This window comes from Callithrix jacchus, chromosome 8, assembly GCF_049354715.1.
Source record: "Callithrix jacchus isolate 240 chromosome 8, calJac240_pri, whole genome shotgun sequence".
Taxonomy (NCBI): Eukaryota; Metazoa; Chordata; class Mammalia; order Primates; family Cebidae; genus Callithrix; species Callithrix jacchus.
In genome coordinates, this window is record NC_133509.1 from 31,435,327 (window position 1) to 31,457,579 (window position 22,253).

The 22,253-nt window shown below is 45.7% G+C and overlaps 1 protein-coding gene across 1 annotated transcript; it reads right to left on the reverse strand.

The window, feature by feature from the left end:
• Nucleotides 1–166: 166 nt before the first annotated feature.
• Nucleotides 167–5,106, reverse strand: ELL3 (elongation factor for RNA polymerase II 3). The gene is made up of 11 exons (XM_002753387.6): nt 4,908–5,106; nt 4,650–4,685; nt 4,190–4,302; nt 3,870–4,068; nt 3,678–3,763; nt 3,457–3,532; nt 1,837–2,020; nt 1,716–1,758; nt 1,422–1,593; nt 862–906; nt 167–780 (listed from the first exon to the last, which is right to left on the reverse strand). The coding sequence occupies exons 1-11, from the start codon at nt 5,037–5,039 to the stop codon at nt 670–672; spliced, it is 1,197 nt and encodes a 398-aa protein (XP_002753433.1). The 5' UTR covers nt 5,040–5,106; the 3' UTR covers nt 167–669.
• Nucleotides 5,107–22,253: the final 17,147 nt, after the last annotated feature.

Consider the following 22,253-nt stretch of genomic DNA (forward strand, 5'->3'; position numbering starts at 1 on the left):
AAGATGTCTAAACTATAATCTTCGAGATTCTAACTCATAACATCTGGGCTGGGGCATGGGGATCTAATTACTTAGATAGCCCAAAATTGGCTCAGATGTAAAGCCAGGGTTAAGAACCAACTGCCTTGGAAGATTTAAGGAAAATATATAAACTTGTACAAAGAACACAGAAGCAATCAGTTTTAATTTTTTAGCCATGTTGGTAAAAAAATTCAGTACATGGGTAAGAACCAGGGCCCTTCCCATTGTATCCAGGTATGCTACAAGTTATTTTAACTCTTAGCAAAAATTATTATTATTGTTTGCTTAGGGAGGCTACCGGGCTAAATTAACTTAATTTGTCTAATGTCCTCATTATCTTATCCTGAAGATGATGTCATTTCTCAGGACTTGAAAATGACTTGGCTGAACTAAAAGTGAAGAAGCCAAGCCACTGTCACTTTTTCTAGACTCCTGGGCACAACAGCTATGGAGTCTGCACAGTGCCCACACCCTAAAAATTAGCAACAGTGAAAACCAAACTTCAAGAACCTAGAGCAACTCTCTACTTGCCACCTGGACTCCAGTGGTGAGCATAAGAAAAACAGATAGCTGCATTCCATTTAGTATATAGCTGCTTTGTTCCTTCATGTTTCACTAAGCAGAGGGTCAAGAGCCCTTTTGATAACTTCAACTGCCCCTGTTCTTTTCCTCAAACTCCAGGATGAGACCTTTAATGTGGGACAATTTCTGGTGAAGGTACTCACAACGACGCTTTTCTTCTCTATAACCTGGGTACCGCTGTGGAGAAAAAGCATCCATGTCAAAAAGTAAAAATCCTCATTTCTACCTTCTTGCTTCCATTCCCAGATCTTGTCTTACCTTCCTGAACTTTTTATATTCCTGGACTATCTTGTCTTCCAGCACCTGAAACAGAAAATACTAGCACTGAATTTAACATTAAGAAATAAGAAAGGAGCCAGGCACAGTGGGTCATACCTATAATCCCAGCACTTTGGGAGGCTGAGGTGGGTGGATCACTTGAGGTCAGGAGTTCAAGACCACCCTGGCCAACATGGTAAAACCTTGTATCTACTCAAAATATAAAAACTAGCTGAGCATGGTGGCACATACCTATAATCTCAGCTATTTGGAAAGCGGAGGCATAAGAATAGCTTTAGCCTAGGAGATGGAGGTTGCAGTAAGCCAAGCTCGTGCCACTGCACACAAGCCTCAGTGACCGAGCTAGACTGTCTCAAAAAAAAAGTTAGGGGGAAGTAACTTCCCTTCTCATTCTAACAAATGATAACAGACTAATTTTTCCCCTCACACAGGTTTTCTTGTCACTTTGCTTAATCACTGTACAAACCCAGGCATATGGGTGGTTAACAGCGGGTTAATGGCCAGTAGAGCTGAAAAGCCAGGCTGGGTCCTGTCCTTACCTTGTGTTCCGGAGTTCCTTGCTGAACTCTCTTAATCTCTGCTCCCAGCTCTATGAACCTTTGGCTTGCAGCACCAACACGGGCATGCAGGATGCGGTATTCAGCATAATCTGTCTCAAATTCCTGCTCATAGGCATGTTGCTGTTCTGCACTGTGGATGGCCCTGTATTGCCTGCCAGGAGAAGAGAGGTGTCACCTTCAATTTCATTGCCCCCGAAAAACTCCCAGCTTCCAGGAAGTGTATCTTAATATATGCACAAGGCTTGATGAAATTAGAAAAAGCAGGGAACTCACAGAAGGTAGTCTGGTACATCTTCAGGACTTGGGGATTCAGAGTCTAAGAAGGAAGCAAGAAAACACAAGTGATTATAAGTCTTTTTCCACTGGCATTTTTACCCTCCTCTCATTAACCCACCTTCTTGAACTGAGGAACTGTGTGCTAATCTGGGGTCCATGTCCTTATCTTTATCTTCTTGCTCCCAGTCTTCTCCCTCTTGTAAATCCTGATGGCTCTGGCCTTGTAGGGGATTTGGCACTAGAGGCAGAGTTCTGAACCTCTTTTCTTCTAGTTCTACAGTGGCTACAGGCACTGAACGTTTCTGTTGAGGAAAATATCTGTGTGACATAAACAGCCAAGAGCTTCCAAATATGGCCTCTCCAAAATTCCTCCTAGGCTGGGCGCAGTGGCTAAGACCTGTAACCCTTTCAGAGGCTGAGTTGGGGCTCACTTGAGCCTAAAATTTCAAGACTAGGTAATATAGTGAGACCCTGTCTCTACAAAAAAATAAAACAATTAGCCTTGTGTAGTGGCACACAACAGCTGAAGAGGGAGAATTACTTGAGCCCAGGAGTTCAAGGTTATGGTGAGTCATGATCACACCACAACACTCCAGCCTGGGTGACAGAGTGAGACTAAGGAAAAAAAAAAAAAAAAAATACATAGGATGGCTTGAGCCCAGGAGTCTCCAGCCCAGGGAACAGAGAGACCTTGTCTCTAAAAAAATTCCTCCCATAGCCAGTGCAGTGGCTCAAACCTGTAATCCTAGCACTTTAGGAGGCTAAGGCAGGTGGATCACAAGGTAAAGAAATCAAGACTATCTGACCAACATGGTGAAACCCCGTTTCTACTGAAAATACAGAAATTAGGCCAGGTGCGGTGGCTCACACCTATAATCCCAGCACTTTGGGAGGCTGAGGCAGGCGGATCATGAGGTCAGGAGATCAAGACCATCTTGGCCAACATGGTGAAACCCCATTTCTACTAAAAATACAAAAAATTAGCCAGGCGTGGTGGCACATGCCCATAATCCCAGCTACTCAGAAGGCTGAGGCAGGAGAATTGCTTGAACCCGGGAGGCAGAGGTTGCGGTGACCCAAGATCACACCATTGCATTCCAGCCTGGGCGACAAGAGCGAAACTCTATTTCAAAAAACAAAAAAATACAGAAATTAGCTGGGCATGGTGGCACGTGCCTGTAATCCCAACTACTCGGGAGGCTGAGGCATGAGAATCATTTGAACCCAGGAGGCAGAGGTTGCAGTGAGCCAAGATTGCGCCACTGCACTCTAACCTGGCAACAGAGTGAGATTCTGTGTAGAAAAAAAAAATTCCTCCCATATAAGGAGCTTCCACTTTCTAAATTTTAGCTTGACTAAAACTGCTCTTCAAAATAGTCCTTGCCATTGTTTTATTATATCAGTGTTAGAAAAAAAGAAAAGCCAGAGCCAGTTACGGTGGCTCACTCCTGTAATCCCAGCACTTTGGGAGGCCAAGGTGGGCGGATCCTAAGGTCAAGAAATTGAGACTATCCTGGCCAACATGGTGAAACCCTGTCTCTACTAAAAAATAAACAAATTAGCTGGGCGTACTGGCATGCACCTGTAGTCCCAGCTACTCTGGAGGCTGAGGCAGGAGAATTGCTTGAACCAGGGAGGCAGAGGTGGCAGTGAGCCAAGATCACACCACTGCACTCCAGCCTGGTGACGGAACAAGACTCCGTCTCAGAAAAGAAAAGCCCTTGCCATTATAACTTACCTTCTCCAAACGTTTCCGGCCAGAAGAGGAAGGCAGTGCCTGATCAAGTTCTCTGTTTGGAAGCTGGGTCTGGTTTCTAGGATATTTAAAGGGAATGGGACAGAAGAAAACCAGGGTGGGAGGTGGAACTGGATCTTTTATTAGACAACATTTAAGAGTGGAGATTAGAAAGGAAGACAATGCCAAAGCTTCCCATGTTAGTCCCACCCCATCCCAAGTACCTCACTTCCCACTGTGCCATGTGCTCCCTTGAGGATCCTGGGAGTGACTGTCCTTGGTTGCTTGCCAGTGGATCTGACATAGACACCTGGTGGGGAAAGTGACGGAGCACTTGGTTCCCTGGAGTACTGGGATACCTTGGACTTCAGGCTTTGCCTCACCTTATCACAACTCCCTGCAGTTTCTGGCCTTACCTCCTCTAGTGCCATCTGTGGCTGTGATGTTGCATCTCCTTCAGAATAGTCTGTGTTCTGCCAGCTCTCAGGATGTCTGGCATCTTCAGTCAGGTTGTGTCCCTGAACTGATGATGGGGCTGGGATGGAATCCATGGCTGCCCAAATAGTGAGGCGCTCCCTGAGTGAGCCCAGGCAGTGAAGGTGGTTAGGCCCAGACCTGGAGAGAGATGGTGGGAAAAAAAAACAAGAGGGTGGTGAGCTTTTAAGCACCTCTCCACATTTCCCTCTCCCACTTTCCACAAACCTCTTCTTGCCTGCTACCTGTTGTTCCCCCTTACCTGACCAAGCGTTGGCACACAAGGTCCAAGCTACCACCAGCGCCCTCCTGGCCACACTGGGACACTATGAAGGAGAAGAGGCAGGACCAGCCAGGGCCTGGGAGCCTCAGATACTGGAGGTGGAAGGAGAGGGTAAGCCCCATGAAGTCAGCCCCTCCCACTTCTGCCTCCGCTTCTCTTCCCAGAGCCGGCCTAAGACTAAGACGGGTCCCAAGGGGCTCGTTAGCACACCAAATGCAGCTGGGCCTGAGATCCCCAGGAGGCTGAAACAGCACAGTCACCTCAACCACAGCCCCCTGGGACAACTCCAGCAGCCTCCTCGCCCCACTTGGGGTTCAGTTCTCGGAACTACCTCAGACTACCACTCGCAGCCTCCGGCCCCGACCACACCTTTCACCTCCAGCCCACGTTTGTGCTCCCTCTACCCCACCTCGCTCACACACCGTGGGCCAGCACTTACCCCTCGGTGGCCTTGGAAAGCAATCAGCGGTCGTACCTGCGGGGAGAACGAAGATGTGACTATTGAAGTCAGGTGAAGCGGTGTCCCCAGGATCCGGGGTCCGGAGCCCGGGGTCACCTGCCTAGGGGGCTTCACTTGGAGAGCTGGGGAGTCCAGAGTTTGCGGACGCCGCTCCCTCTCCCCTGCAGCTTCTCCAGGGTCGCCGGCTGAGGCCCAAAGTCCCCAGAGGCAGGGACTAGAGAAGGGGATCGGCCGTACCTGTTGCCGCTGACACTCTTGCAGCGCCCGCAGCGCAGCGTCGTTGAGCCTGAGCAGTAAGAGGCTGGTCCGGGCAGCAGGCGAGAAGCAGAGCCGGAGCTGCCCACTCAGAGGCTCCTGGAACTCCTCCATGGCGGCGAGTTCGAGCGCAAGCAGCACCGGGGCCACAGGCGAGGGCCACCACCACCACCTCTTCTGTGCCGGGCTTGGCTGGCACACCCGGTAGCCCACGTTTGCCCCGCCCTCCTCCAGGAACCCGCCCCCGGCCCCACCTCCAGCCAGCGCCACCCTGAGGTTTCTCAGCCGCGTGGGCGGCCCCACCTCCAGCCGACGCCACCCTGAGGTTTCCCAGCCGCTTTCCCCGGCCAGCCGCCAGGACCTACCGCCCGGACGTCGGCGCTTTCTTCTAGGATCTGCATTAATCGCTTTGGGCTATCGGAAGAGCAGTCTCCCGTCTCGGAAGAAGGAGTCCGCGACCGGCGCCTGACCTCTCACCCAGAGTCCCCAGTCCTGCCTCAGTTTCCCCAGCGACCCTGAATTTGGAGTTGTAGTCTCTAAGTCAAAGCTGAACCTGCAACCCCTTGAGGGTTTCAGCTGCAGAGGGGCGAGAGAAAGGGCCTGGTTGGTAGGCGGGCTCAGCTGTCCGCGCCTATTCAGCCCCGAGCCTGGGAGACCAGAGGATGGCGGAGAAGGGGAACCCTAGACAGCGCTTTGACTTTTTCCCCCCGCGGTTCTACCGCGGATCTGAAACCAGTTTCTAACAGGCTGGAGAGACAATCGGGCCGTGCGGTTGTGGTGGCTCCGGTGGAAGTTGGCTATCACCGACTGAAGCGCCCCCCATTGTTGGGCAGGGATACGAGCTCAGGTAGAGGCAGGAAAGTTGCAGGGCAGAGAGCCAGAACCCAGTCCTAGCTCTCACCTCGTGGCCTAAACACATGTCAGAGTGGTGAGACCGCTCCCTGAGGAGGGCCGGAAGCTTCCATGAAGTCGCCAGGCATTCCAGAGGGCCAGATCCTGGTGCAGTGAGATCCCAGGACTAACCTCGGGCCAGCCCTTGGTGTCTCCACTTGTTCCTGTTTGATTATTTTTCCCAGAGCCCTGATGTCCTGTTTCCCAACCAGGATCCCTCTGTTAAATGCCTGGACCTGCATAATCCCAGGAGACATTACTGCCCAACACAAATAAAATTACCCAAACATTTGTCAAAACTCATCAAAGAATACACATAAAATTTGCATGTAAATTACACTTCAATAAAGTGGGTTTTTGTTTGTTTGTTTGTTTTGTTTTGAGGCAGAGTCTCGCTCTGTCACCCAGGCTGGAATGCAGTGGCGTGATCTAGGCTCACTACAACCTCCGCCTCCTGGGTTCAAGCAATTCTCCTGCCTCAGCCTCCTGAGTAGCTGGGATACCGGCACCCACCATCACACCCAGCTAATTCTGGTATTTTTAGTAGAGACAGTGTTTCATCATGTTGACCAGGCTGGTCTCGAACTCCTAACCTTGTGATCCGCCCTCCTCCGCCTCCCAAAGTGCTGAGATCACAGGCGTGAACCACTGAACCCAGCCAATAAATTTTAAAATTTGATCTTTAAAATCTGTGCTATCTCTGTTTCTCTATGACAATATCCTAATTTGATAAACAGTTGTGGTAATGTATATAGCTGGCCTCTTAGCTGGGCATGGCAGTGCATGCCTGAAGTCCCAGCTACTCAGGAGGCTGAGGCAGGAAGATCACTTGAGTCCAGGAGTTTGAAGCTGCAGTGAGCCATGTTTTTGCCACTGCACTCCAGCCTGAACAACAGAGAGAGATCCTGTCTCAAAAACAGAAAAAGAAAGAAAATATTTCCTGGGCTTTCTTTTCAGAGGACATCTGTGGCCCTTGTAGGATTTCCCTAGATTTAAACTCAAAGGAGAGACTAGAATGGTAAAAATTTCAGAGAGGAAGGAGAGAGCAGTGGTGTAAGAGCAGGCAAGTGGGAGGATATTTGGTGAAGGGAGAAGGAAGAAGGGTGGTAAGGATCTAACATTTGTTCAGTATCCATTCTGTGTCAGGATTTTCGCAGTTATTTAATCCCTAAAATAACTTTTTTCTTTTTTTTTTTTGAGACAGAGTGTCACTCTGTCACCCAGACTGGAGTGTAGTGATGCAATCTCAGCTCACTGCAACCTCTGCCTTCCGGGTTCAAGCAATTCTCCTGCCTCAGACTCCTGAGTAGCTAGGACCACAGGTGTGTGCCACCACACCCGACTGATTTTTGTAGTTTTAGTAGAGATGGGCTTTCACCATGTTAGCCAGGGTGGTCTTGAGCTCCTGACCTCAGATGATCCACCCACCTCGGCCTCCCAAAGTTCTGGGATTATAGGCATGAGCGATTGCTCCTGGCCTACAATAACTTGCTACTGTAGGCATTATAATTAACATTTCTCATTCATTCAATTGACCTAGTGGAGGTCACTTCTATTAAGAGTTACCATGGTTGCTGTGTTGAGAATAGATTGTAGAAGGACAGAATAAAAGCAGTATGATCTGTTATGAGGCTATTTCAGTAATCCAAGCTAGAGATGGTAGCCTTTTGGACCAGGTGGGAGAAGTATATAAGGTTCTGGATATATTGGTAGAGCCAACAGGATATCTTCATGGATTGAATGTGGCATATGAGAGAGAAATGACAAGGATAACTCCAGGATTTTTGGCCAGAACAAATATAATAGAGGGATGAAACTGCCATCAACTGAAGTAGGAAAGACTGTGGTGGAGCAGGCTTAGTCCTCAACATGTTGAGTTATTTATATGAATCCACATGGGGGCCAGATGTAGTGGCTCATGCCTGTAATCCCAACACTTTCAGAGGCTGAGGAGGGTGGATCACTTTAGTCCAGGAGTTTGAGATCAGCCTGGGCAACATAGTGAGACCTCATCACTACAAAAAATGAAAAATTAGTTGGTCATGGTGGTACATGCCCGTGGTCCCAGCTACTCAGGAAGCTAGGGAGGAAAATCACTTGAACCTGGGAGGTCAAGGCTGCAGTGAGCCATGATTGTGCCACTGACCACTGCACTCCAGCTTTGGTGACAGAGTGAGACCCTGTCTCAAAAAATAAAAATAAAAAAATTCCCACCGAGGTGGGTGTAAAGCAGGTGGTTTATTATTATATATATATATATATATATATACAAGTTTGGAGTTGGTCAAAGCTATCTGGGCTAGAGATATAAACTTGGTAGTTATTAAACATATGAGCTCTGGCATGGTGGCTCAGGCCTGTAATCCCAGCACTTTGGGAGGCCGAGGCGAGAGGATCATTTGAGGTCACGAGTTGGAGACAAGCCTGGTCCAACATGGTGAAACCTGTCTCTACTAAACATACAAAAATTAGCCAGACATGGTGGCAGATGCCTGTAATCCCAGCTACTCAGGAGGCTGAGGGAGGAGAATCGCTTAAACCTAGGAGGCAGAGGCTGCAGTGAGCCAAGATTGTGCCATTGCATTCCAGCCTGGGTGACAAGAGTGAAATTCTGTCTCAAAAACAACAACAATAACAAACACAAAACAAAAATTAGCCAGATGTGGTGGTGGGTGCCTGTAATCCCAGCTACTCACTCACGAGGCTGAAGGAGGAGAATCTCTTGAACCCAGGAGGCAGAGGTTGCAGTGAGCCCAGATTGCACCACTGCACTCCAGCCTGGGAGTCTCGACAGAGTGAGACTCTGTCTCAAAACAAACAAACAAACAAACAAACAAACAAACATATGGAGGTTATTTAAAGCCATAAGGCTGGATGAGATCACCCAGGAAGATAGAGAAGATCCTAAAAGATTATCATCCTGGGGCACTCCAATCTCTAGAAAGAGGTCAGCGGAGAGAAAAGCAAAGTCAATTGAAAGGAGATGACCAGTGAGAGAGGAGGAAAATTAAAAGTGTGACCATCTTGAGGCCGGGCGCGGTGGCTCACACCTGTCATCCCAGTACTTTGGGAGGCCTAGTGGGGCAGATCACTTGAGGTCAGGAGTTCCAGACCAGCCTGACCAACATGGAGAAACCCTGTCTCTACTAAAAATACAAAGCTAGCTGGACATGGTGGTACATGCCTGTAATCCCAGCTACTTGGGAGGCTGAGGCAGGAGAACTGCTTGAACCCACGAGGCAGGTTTCAGTGAGTCAAGATCATGCCATTGCACTCCAGCCTGGGCAACAACAGTGAAACTCAGTCTCAAGGCAGGGCACGGTGGCTCACGCCTGTAATCCCAGCACCTTGGGAGGCCGAGGCAGGCAGATCACGAGGTTGGGAAATGGAGACTATCCTGGCCAACATGGTGAAATCCCATCTCTATTAAAATACAAAAAACATTAGACGGGCGTGGTGTTGCGCACCAGTAGTCCCAGCTACTCGGAAGGCTGATGCAGGGGAATTGCTTGAACCCAGGTGGCGGAGATTGCAGTAAGCTCAGATCACGTCATCACACTCCAACCTGGTGACAGAGCAAGACTCCATCTCAAAAAAAAAAAAAAAAAAAAATTAGCCGGGCATGGTGGCGGGCACCTTAGTCTCAACTACTCGGGAGGCTGAGGCAGGAGAATCTATTGAACCTGAAAGGCAGAGGTTGCAGTAAGCCAAGATGGCCACTGCACTCCAGCCTAGGTGATAGAATGAGACTCCGTCTCAAAAAGAAAAAAAAAAAGTCTGGCCTGGTGGCTCACGCCTATAATCCCAGCACTTTCGGAGGTTAAGGTGGGTGGATCACAAGATCAGGAGATCGAGACCATCCTGGCTAACACGATAAAAACCCATCTCTGCTAAACACACACACACACACACACACACACACACACACACACTTAGCCAGGCATGCCTGTAGTCCCAGTTACTCTGGAGACTAAGGCAGGAGAATCACTTGAACCTGGGAGGCGGAGGTTGCAGTGAGCCAACATTGTGCCACTGCACTACAGCCTGGGCGATGTAGCGAGACTCCATCTCAAAAAAACAAACAAAAAAAGAGTATGACATTTTGAAAGCCAAGGGAAGAAAACATTTCAAGGAGAAGTGAGTGATCAACTACATTAAATTCTGTCTATAGGTCAAATAAAATGAAGATTAAGAATTGACCGAGGCAGGCCAGGCGCGGTGGCTCAAGCCTGTAATCCCAGCACTTTGGGAGGCCAAGGAGGGTGGATCACAAGGTCAAGAGATCGAGACCATCCTGGTCAACATGGTGAAACCCCATCTCTACTAAAAATACAAAAAATTAGCTGGGCATGGTGGCGTGTGCCTGTAATCCCAGCTACTCAGGAGGCTGAGGCGGGAGAATTGCCTGAACCCAGGAGGCGGAGGCTGCGGTGAGCCGAGATCGCGCCATTGCACTCCAGCCTGGGTAACAAGAGCGAAACTCCGTCTCGAAAAAAAAAAAAAAAGAATTGACCAAGGCTAGGTACAGTGGCTCACGCCTATAATGGCACTTTGGGAGGCCAAGGTGAGCGGATCACGAGGTCAGGAATTCCAAACTAGCCTGACCAACATGGTGAAACCCTGTCTCTACTAAAAAAAAAAAAAAAAAATACAAAAATTAGCTGGGCATGGTGGCACGCACCTGTAATCCCAGCTATTTGGGAGGCTAAGGCGGGAAAATTGCTTGAACCCGGGAAGCAGATGTTGCAGTAAGCCAACTGCACTCCAGCCTGGGCAACAGAGCAAGGCTCTGTATCAAAAAAAAAAGAAAAAGAAAGAAAGAAAGAATTGACCATTCTGATGGAAATGTTCTAATTGACAGTGCTGGTGTTTTTGCATATATTTGTGAATATCCTAAAAATCATTAAATTGTACACTTAAATTAGTGAATTTTATTTATGTGAATTATATCTCAATAAAGCTGTTATGTGAAAAAAAGAATAACTGAACACTGGATTTAGTGATGCAAGTTCATTGGTAACCTTAGACAAGAGCAGTCATGGTCAAATGGTGGGGATGAAAGCCTGAATGGAACAAGTTTAAAGAGAATGGTAAAAAGGAGTATACAGAGAATATAAGAAACTGAGTTTTCGGCTGGGGACGGTGGCTCATGCCTATAACCCTAGCGGTTTGGGAGGCCAAGGTAGGTAGATTACCTGAGGTCAGGAGTTGGAGACCAGCCTGGCCAACATGGTGAAACCCATCTGTACTAAAAATACAAAAATATCATGGATAAGCACAGACTGAAGAAAAAAAAAAGTGAAAAAAAAATACAAAAATAACCGGGTGTGGTGGCACATGCCTGTAGTACCAGCTACTCTAGAGAATGAGACAGGAGAACAGGAGAACTGCTTAAACCTAGGAGGTAGAGGCTGCAGTGAGCCAAGATGGTGCCACTGCACTCCAGCCTGGGTAAGAAAGAGTGAGACTTCGTCTCAAAAAAAAAAAAAAAAAAAAGAGGCTGGGCACCTGGTGGCTCACACCTGTAATCCCAACACTTTGGGAGGCTGAGGTGGGTGGATTGCCTGAGCTCAGTAGTTAGAGACCACCCAAGGCAACATGGTGAACTAAAAATACAAAAAATTGGCCAGGCGTGGTGGCTCATGCCTGTAATCTCAGCATTTTGAGAGGCTGAGGCAGGGAGATCATAAGGTCAGGAGTTTGAGGCCAGCCTGGCCAATATGGTAAAACCCTGTCTCTACTAAAAAAAAAAAAAAAAAAAAAATTAGCCAGGCATAGTGGCGGGCACCTGTAATCCCAGCTACGCAGGAGGCTGAGGCAGGAGAACTGCCTAAACCCAGGAGGCAAATGTTGCAGTGAGCTGAGATTGCATCACTGCACTCCAGCCTGGGCAATAGAGCAAGACTCCATCTCAAAAAAAAAAAAAATATGTATATATATATATATATATATTAACTGGGTGTGGTGGTGTGCACCTGTAGTCCCAGCTACTTGGGATGCTGAGGCAAGAGAATCACTTGGGCTCCAGAGGCAAAGGTTGCAGTGAGCTGAGATCATGCCACTGATCTCCAGCTTGGGCCACAGCAGAGTGATACTCTGTCTCAAAAAAAAAAGAAAAAGAAATAAAGAAGCCTGGGTTGTGCTTAATATGGGGACAGAGAAATACAAGTCATGGTGGGGAAATACGATCAATAAACAGTTTTAAGATGGGAGAAATAGCATGTTCTATATTGATGGAAATAATTTTTAGAGCATCTCCAAAATTTTTATGGTGTAGATTTACTAGAGTAGTGCCCTTAAATAAGTTTGAGGTCATGAGATCTATTCAGGATTGGCTTTAAGTGTGTGGGCAGTTCGTTTATAGTAACAGGCCACAGGCAGAGAAGGTGGGGGCAGATGCAGAGGTTAGGTAGATGTGGTGGGAGTCTGAAAAAAGTTTTTTTTTAATTGCTTCCATTTTTCTCACTGAAGTAGAAAGCAACTGAGAGAGAGGATGAGGGAGGAGTGATGGGGGTTGAGGTGTGAAAATAGTGTGAAACAGTTGCCTGGAAGTGTAAGACAATGAATAAGTTAGGAATGTGTCAAACACTAAGGACTGATGATAAATCTTCGGCTTAGAGAAGAAGAGCCTACAGATCATAGAATTCAGGGAGTTTGTGAACTTGGAAGGAAAAAAAAAAAATATTTATTTATTTTTGAGGCAGGGTGTTACCCTCTGTTACCCAGGCTGGAGTGCAGTGGCACAATCATAGCTCCCTGCAATCTTGAACTCCTGGGCTCAGGAAGTCCACTCACATCAGCCTCCTTAGTAGCTGTACCTACAGGAGCGTGCCACAACACCTAGCAAATTTTAAAATTTTTTATAGAGACAGAATCTTGCCATGTTGTCCAGGCTGGTCTCAAACTCCCAGCCTCAAGTGATTCTCCCACCTCAGCCTCCCAAAGTGCTGAGATTACAGGCATGAGTCACCACATCCAGCCAAAATTACATCTGTATTTTCACTAACTTCTAACAGAAACTAAGCATCTCATTTAATTGTGAATGTGGGCAACAAATCACTGGTACTGGCAGTAACTGCAGTGTTCTTACAAATAGAAATAACAGATATTTTCATTTTACATTACAAGTGTTGAAGACACATCTAAATATTGTTTGCATTGAGCACATTTTGTAATTATAATTGCTATTAGACTTACTGTTAGATCTGTAATGCATTAATGAAAATCAGTTACTATATTATAAACATTTAATATTTTGATAATTATATTTGAATGTAATTGTTTTCCTTTATGAATCCATGTGTTTTTTACAAATACTAAAAAATGTTTGTTTACTTATTTATTTATTTGGGAGATGGAACGTGGCTCTTGTCACCCAGGCTGGAGTGCAATGGTGCAATCTTGGTTCACTGAAACCTCTGCCTTCTGGGTTTAAGCGATACTCCTGCCTCAGCCTCCTGAATTGCTGAGATTAGGCATGCGCCACCACGCCTGACTAATTTTTGTAGAGATGGGGTTTCACCACATTGGCCAGTCTGGTCTCAAACTCCTGACTTCAGGTGATCAGCCTGCCTCAGCCTCCCAAAGTGCTGGGATTACAGGTGTGAGCCACTGTGCCTGGCCTAAAACATGTTTAATTGGAACAAAATGCACATAACATAAAATTTACAATCTTAACTAGTTTTTTTTAAACATCATTTAAATTTATTAGTGTATAAATTCTTTTTTTTTTTTTTTTTGAGATGGAGTTTGCTCTTATTACCCAGGCTGGAGTGTAATGGTGTGATCTCGGCTCACCGCAACCTCTGCCTCCTGGGTTCAGGCAATTCTCCTGCCTCAGCCTCCTGAGTAGCTGGGATTACAGGCATGCACCACCATGCCCAGCTAATTTTTTGTATTTTTAGTAGAGACGGGGTTTCACCATGTTGACCAGGATGGTCTCGATCTCTTGACCTCATGATCCACCCGCCTCGGCCTCCCAAAGTGCTGGGATTACAGGCGTGAGCCATTGCACCCGGCCTAGTGTATAAATTCTTAATAGTCCAAGTTGAATATTTTGATATTGAGAACATTTCAGTTTTGCTAACAGTGTTAAAGCTTAATCATAACAATTACAGAAGCTTGATTGTCAAGAAATAGTCAACTGAAGGAATAATTTATAAATGGTCAGTACCTTTAAGGGGATAGCTGAATACAAAGTAAATACTTCTCATGCCTGTAATCCAAGCACTTTGGGAGGCTGAGGTGGGAGGATTGCTTGAGCCCAGGAGGTTGAGGCTGCAATGAGCTGTGATTGTGCCAGACCCGTACTCTGAAATCTTTATCATACTAGTTTTAATGTATGAAATAAATATTCTGTTTATAAATATATGTATGTAAATAGAATGCATACACACCCACCCACACCCCTAGGTCAATTTCTTAGGTCTAAGCTGTGGCTAAATTCACTTTTAAATACAAGGCTCCAAGTATCCAAGTTGCTGGGCCAGTTGCCTCTACCTGGAACAGCCTTTTTTACCTCATAAGACTCCGTACTTGAACAGCTTGAGCGAATTTCTATCATACTATTTATCACGTAGCCCAATTACCACTTTATCGGTCTCCCATTAAAGTGGGGCTCCCTGAGAGCAAGGACTGTCATCTTCACTTTGCCTTGAAGAGTAGATATAGGTCCCAAATCATCTGCTAAACAAGGAATGAACAATATTCCTCTTCAAATGGTGTGTGTTTGCCCATAATTAATATGCAAATACTCTAAACTATAGTCTAGTTTAAAATCCCCATGTTTAAACAACAAAATTATACCAAGGCTTTGAGATTTAGCTTGTGCTAAATCATTTTTTAAAACTGTAGCTCTGAGGCATTTTATTATAAAAAGTTAGTACTCATATACATAAACTAATATAAACTTAAAATTCATGATACATTTACTTCATTTTTTAGCTTGATCTTCTAGTAGATCTTTAGCTTCATTGATTTTGGCTGCCATATAAGGAGATCCTCCTTTGTCAGGATGATTTAAAAGCATAATTCGAAGGCAGCAAATCACACTGCCACGTGTGTACCTATGCAACTATCTTGCATGTTCTTCGCATGTACCCCAAAACCTAAAACGCAATAAAAATAAATAAATAAAAGCATAATTCATCAATGAGCATCTCTTATTTTCCCTTTATTGGCAGTAGGGCTTACATCTAGTATTAATGCTGCTGCCCGTTTTGTCATTTTGGGTTCAAACCCCTCTCTGTAAAAGCCACCACTGAAGGCAGATTTTGGTAGACTTTGAAAAACTTGTTTTACTTGAGGCTCCATATGCTTCATGGCTTGCAAAACATAACGGCCTGCAAATCCTGCAGCTGCAATGGTCAGTCCAACTGCTACCACTGTACTGGCCATGGCTTCTGTGGCTGGGTTCCCTTGCTTCCACCAGGAGCACAGCTCATCCCAGCACAGAGATTGTGGCCGACACTCACACGCCTGGACTAGAGAGCGACGCACCTGCGACCACCACAGTCTTAACTACTTTTAAGTGTATGGGTCAGTAATGTTAAGTACACTCATATTGCCCTGCGACCAATCTCCAGAACTAAAACTGAAACTCTATACCCATTTAACAATTCCTCATTTCCTGATTCTCCCAGCCCCTAGCAACAACCACCCTCCCGCTTTCTGTTTCTGTGAATGTGACTACTCTAGATACCTCATACAGTCCTTTACCCTTATCTTTAGGGAGTATGTTCCAAGGCCCTCAGTCGATTGTTGAAACCACAGAGAATACTGAACCCGACACGTTTCTGTTCATTTCTTCCATCCACAAATTTAATGCCTTTTCCATCTTAACTAAGCACTTATGATGCACTGTGGCCACAACTTTTGCAGTTAGAGGTGCAACAGCAAAACTAGCATGAGTTTTTTTTTCTTTTTTTTCACAACTTCACGAATGGGGAGATTTGTTCTTACCTTAAATCTTAGCAATCTCAGCGTAAGATTTTTTTTTTCCTTAGTGAGAACGTCCATCTTTTCACTTAAAGAAAGCACTTTATGACTTCTCTTTGGCAAACTCAAATTGGCAGCATCACTACTCTTGTACTTTGGGCTCATCATTAAGTAAAATATGGGTTTTGTGCAAACAAGCCCTGTGATACGCTCTGGTAACCGAGATGGCTACTAAGTAATTAGTGGGTGAGTGTAGTTTACAGTGTGGATACACTGGAAAAAGGGAGGATTATCATCCTGGGTGGAATGGAGAGGGAGGATACAAGATTTTATCACATTATTCAGAACAGCACTCAAATTTAAAAACTTACAAGTTGTTGTCCAGGTGCGATGGCTCATGCCTGTGATCCCAGCACTTTGGGAGGCCGAGACAGGTGGATCACTTGAGGTCAGGAGTTCGAGACAAGCCTGGCCAACATAGTGAAACCCCGTCCCTACCAAAAGTACAAAAATTAGCTGGGCGTGATAGCTAATTTTAGTCCCAGCTACTCGGGAGGCTGAGGCAGGAGAATCACTTCAACCCAGGAGGCGAAGGTTGCAGTGAGCCGAGATTGCACCACTGTACTCCAGCCTGGGCACCAGAGCAAGGTTTTGCCTCAAAAAAAAACAAAAACCAAAAAAAAACCTAAAACAAAATATTAATTATGTATCCATTTTTCCATTTAAGTTTTTTTTTTTTTTTTTTTTTTTTGAGACGGAGTTTCTCTCTTGTTACCCAGGCTGGAGTGCAACGGCGCGATCTTGGCTCACTGCAACCTCTGCCTCCTGGGTTCAGGCAATTCTCCTGCCTCAGCTTCCTGAGTAGCTGGGACTACAGGCACACGCCACCATGCCCAGCTAATTTTTTGTATTTTTAGTAGAGACGGGGTTTCACCATGTTGACCAGGATGGTCTCGATCTCTTGACCTCGTGATCCACCCACCTCGGCCTCCCAAAGTGCTGGGATTACAGGCTTGAGCCACCGCGCCTGGTCCTCCATTTAATTTTTTTTGAGACAAGGTCTCACTACGTGGCCCAGGCTGGCGTGCAGTGGTACAATCCCAGCTCACTGCAACCTCTGCCTCCTGGGTTTAAGCAATTCTTCTGCCTCAGCCTCCTGGTACTACAGATATGCCACCATGCCTGGCTATTTTTTTTTTTTTTTCGAGACAGAGTCTCACTCTGTCGCCCAGGCTAGAGTACAGTGGCTCATTCTTGGCTCACTGGAATTCCGCTTCCTGGGTTCAAGTGATTCTCCTACCTCAGCCTGCCAAGTAGCTGAGATTACAGGCTTGTGCCACCATACCCAGATAATTATTGTATTTTCAGTAGAGATGGGGTTTCACCATGTTGGCCAGGATGGTTTTGATCTCCTGACCTTGTGATCCAGTCGCCTTGGCCTCCCAAAGTGCTGGGATTACAGGCTTGAGCCATTATACCTGGCCCTACTTCTTCTTTTTTTTTTTTTTGAGATAGAGTCTTGCTCTGTCGCCTGGCTAGAGTGCAGTGGCGCAATCTCAGCTCAATGAAACCTCTACCTCCTGGGTTCAAGCAATTCTTCTGCTTCAGCGTCCTGAGTAGCTGGGACTACAGGTGTGCACCATCATGCCTAGCTAATTTTTGTATTTTTAGTAGAGACAGGGTTTCACCTTGTTGACCAGGATGGTCTCGATCTCTTGACCTCGTGATCCACCCGCCTTGGCCTCCCAAAGTGCTGGGATTATAGGCGTGAGCCACCGCGCCCGGCCTATTTTATTTTATTTTTTTAGACAAAGTTTCACTCTTATTGCCCAGGCTGGAGTGCAATGGCATGATCTCGGCTCACTGCAACCTCCACCTCCCAGGTTCAAGTGATTCTCCTGCCTCAGCCTCCCAAGTAGCTGAGATTACAGGCATATGCCACCATGCCTGGCTAATTTTGTATTTTTAGTAGGGGTGGGGTTTCACCCTGTTAGTGAGGCTGGTCTCAAACTCCTGACCTCAGGTGATCCACCCACTTTGGCCTCCCAAAGTGCTAGGATTACATGTGTGAGCCACTGTGCCCAGCTAATTTTTTTATTTTTAGTAGAGACAAGGTTTCACCATGTTGGCCAGGCTGGTCTGTAACTCCTGGCCTCAAATGATCTGCCTGCCTCGGACTCCCAAAGTGTTGTGATTACAGGCGTGAGCCACCTCGCCCAGCCTGAATGTTTCTTTCTTTCATTTTTTCCTTGTTTTTTAGAGACATGGTCTTGCTTTGTCACCCTGGCTGGAGTGTGGTAGGGAGATCACGGCTCACTACCACTTTGAAGTCCTGGGCTCAAGCAATTCTCCCATCTCAGCCTCCTCAGTAGCTAGGACTACAAGTACAAGCCACCACACCTGGATGTTTTTTGAATTATCTCTTTTTATAAACTCCCCGTTGTTTTTCAGTATCCTCTCTCTCAAATAATACTATTTATAGTCCTGTGTCTCCGATTTTCTTGTGGTTTTTGAAAATGAATTGTTTCTGATTTCTTCTGAGAATGCATTTTCTTTTTCTTTTCTTTCTTTCTTTTTTTTTGAGACAGAGTCTTGCTCTGTCACCCAGGCTAGAGTGCAGTGGCGTGATTTCAGCTCACTGCAACCTCCGCCTCCTGGGTTCAAGCAATTCTTGTGCCTCAGCCTCCCAAGTAGCTGGAATTACAGGCACATGCCACCATGCCCAGCTAATTTTTGTATTTTTAGTAGAGATTGGGTTTTGCCATGTTGGCCAGGCTGGTCTTGTACTCTTGACCTCAAGTGATCTGCCCATCTTGGCCTCCCAAAGTGCTGGGATTACAGACATAAGCCACGATGCCCAGCAGTGAGATTGAATTTTCTGTTTTTTGGGGGTCTATTTTTATGTTAGGGCTGTTTTCTCCAATGCTTGGTGATCCTTGGCTCTATATTCATCTCTACAAGCAAGGCACTAAAAACCTGGGTGATGTCTGGTATGCATGGGAAGAGCTGGTTGCACTTTAAGATAATCTGACTGAACCATTTCATTAGGTGAGGCCTAATTGCATCTAATTATCCAAGCTTATTCCCATCTCAGGGCCTTGGCATATGCTATTTCTCTTGTCTATGTTTGATTAAAATATATTTGACTGAAGTAACAGAAACCTGACTCAAGGCAGATTAAACGAACAAACAAACAAAAATATGGTTGTTCCCTCCCACGGCAGGACACTCAATGTAGAAGAAATGTTACAGTTGAGGTATCCAGTGGTCCAACAACACCACCAAGTACCAAGATTCTTTCTGCTATTCATTTGCTTCAACCTAACATTGCCTCTCTTTTAGGTGATAGACTGGAGCTGCTAGGAGCTGTATGGGCTATGTTTTCCTCATTCATTCAGTGGGAAACAGCATTGTCACTCCCATAGCAATGGATAAAAAGTCCTTCCCTTTGGTCTGATCAGGTTAATCTAGGCCACATGCTCATTCCTGAACCAGTAACTGTTACCAGGTGAATATGATGAAATAATCTGTTTAGGCCTGGATTCCTAAACTTATATCCTAAATCAATATTCCTAAAATTGATTAAAATTGATTTAATATTCCTAAATCAATATTAAAAGGGATTAGTTTACTTTGATTGACTTAGCCATTCAATACCACCCTTAGCCATTCAGTACTACACCCTTGAGTATAGGCTGAAGGGGAATTTCTTTTCTTTTTTGTGGGGGTTGGAGTTTTGCTCTTGTTGCCCAGGCTAGAGTGCAATGGCACGATCTCGGCTCACCACAACCTCCACCTCCCGGAGAACCACTTCTGAGGTTTGTTTTTTGAGACAGGGTCTCACTGTGTCACCCAGGCTGGAGTACAGTGGTGTGATCACATCTCACTGTAGCCTCCATGAGGTGACATTTAAACTGAGACCTAGAGCCTATTGCCCGTGATATCCTCCTGACCAGTCTCATTTCTATTCATCTGCTGTAATACATTCTCTACTGGCAAAGTGATCTTTTCAAAACTTACATGCTGCTGATGAAGAGCACAGGCTGGGTTAGACTCTCAGCTCCACCCCTTATTATCTCAGTTTCCTTGAGAAAGTTATTTAACCTGCTTGGGAGGAGGTTTCTAAATCGGTAGGAAGAGGGTAATGATACCTCCAAAGGTCATCGTAAGCCTCAAATAAGAAAAGTACACAAAATGTACCAAATAAAAACCCACTTGATGTTAGCTAGTAGTTGTATTAGCAGTAGTAGCTTGGATCTCATCACAACCCTACCTCCCTATCTGACTAGTCTCACACCACCCTGCTCCTTAGGCATTAGTGACTTGCCCTTTACCTACACAATAGTCTTGTGGCTCTTGATGGGATGATCTGAGGGAGGAGAGCCTCAGAGCCTTCACATGTGCTGTTCCCTCCTGAAATGTTCTCCCGGCCCTTCCCTCCTTGCCTTGGCTAATTCATCATCTTTTTGCTTTAGCTCGAATATCACTTACTTCACCTCCCTAATCAAAATTAAAGCCTACAGAGTCCACAGGTGTACTTCCTTCATAGCATCAGCAGTACTATTTAGTTATTTCATACCAGGTGGAATTGCTCACAGAATCCTCATTCAAATTACACCGACATCTGTTTTTATGGGTCAGTGCTTATGCTGTGTGTACTGTGAAACATTTTGAATATCATCCTTGCGTGGAATCTGTCATTTTCCATTAAAGCTATTATCACAATCAGTTTTCATATATAGGCTGGTGTGGTGGCTCACGCCTGTAATCCCAGCACTTTGGGAGGCCAAGATGGGTGGATCACAAATGAGGTCAGGAGTTCAAGACCAGCCTGGCCAACATAGTGAAACCCCATCTGTACTAAAAATACAAAAATTAGCTGGGTGTGGTGGTGGACACCTGTAATCCCAGCTAGTGGGGAGGCTGATAAAGGACAATCGCTTGAACCCAAGAGGTGGATGTTGTAGTGAGCCGAGACTGCGCCACTGCACTCCAGCCTGGGCAACAGAGTAAGATTCCATCTCAAAAAAAAAATTCATATATATAGACACACAGATATATATATACATATATGCATTTGAGAGAGAGAGAGAGAGAGATAGTGGGACAGAGAGAAAGTATATGAGAGAACTTTTTTCTCTTTGTATCTTTCATTGTAGGAGTATGTTCTGCTCATCAAGATATACCCAATGCCAGTCGTGGGTGGTGGCTCATGCCTGTAATCCCAGCACTTTGGGAGTCTGAGGCAGGTGGATCACCTGAGGTCAGGTCTTCAAGACCAGCCTGGCCAACATGATGAAACCCCATCTCTACAAAAGTTAGCCAGGCATGGTGGTGGGTGCCTGTAATCCCAGCTACTTGGGAGGCTGAGGCAGGAGAATTGCTTGAAATCTGGAGGTGGAGGTTGCAGTGAGCTGAGATGGCCCCATTGCACTCCAGCCTAAGGGTATCTTATTAACTTTGTTTGTTTTTTTTTTTTTTGAGACAGAGTCTCACTCTGTTGCCCAGGCTGGAGTGCAATGGCAGGATGTGGGATTACAGGGGTGAGCCACCGTGTCCGGCCTCTCTTAAACTCTTTTTTTTTTTTTTTTTTATAAGATGGGGTTTCACCGTGATGGCCAGGCTGGTCTTGAATTCCTGACCTCAGGTGATCTACCCACCTCGGCCCCCCAAAGTGCTAGGATAACAGGCGTGAGCCACCGTGCCCGGTCCCTCTTAAACTCTTTAACACTTGTTAATTTATCTTTTCAAGAGTGGTCAGAGGCTGGGTGGATCATCTAAGTTCAGGAGTTCGAGACCAGCCTAAGCAACATGGCGAAACCCATTTCTTTAAAAATACAAAAAATAAAAAAATAAGAAATTAGCCGGGCATGGTGGCATGCGCCTGTGGCCCCAGCTACTCCGGACAATGAGCTAGGAGAATCACTTGAGCCTGGGAGGCAGAGGTTGCAGTGAGCTGAGATTTCTCCACTGCACTCCAGTATGGGTGAGTGAGATCCTTCCCCCCACTCCCAAAAAAAGTTAAGTTCCAGGCTTAACACCTTCAAAGAGGGCATAATTTGGCTATTACTAATACCCAAAGAGAAGTGGGGTGTCTGTATGGCTCAAGCTGGTCTCAAACTGCTGGGCTTAAGCAATCTTCCTGCCTTGGCCTCCCAAAGTGCTAGGATTATGGGCGTGAGCCACCATGCCCCAACTATTTTGGTATACTTTAATTATGTATTTCATTTTATACTTACTTTTTGTGAGCAAATGATGTTGATTTTAGATTTACTATGAAAATATTAAGTTTGATTTATATCTTTTATTTAAGACTGATACAAAAAATATTTAGTAATATTTTTTCAGATACTTTGGTATGGAAGAAATAGTGAGGATAGTACTGATTGAGATTTACTACTTTCCATCAGCTCTATTTTGAGGTGAAGCTAACTTGAAATTCGAGCCTCAACTTGGTTGTGCTGTGGGCACTAGCGGAGAGAGACACAAATTAACATCTAC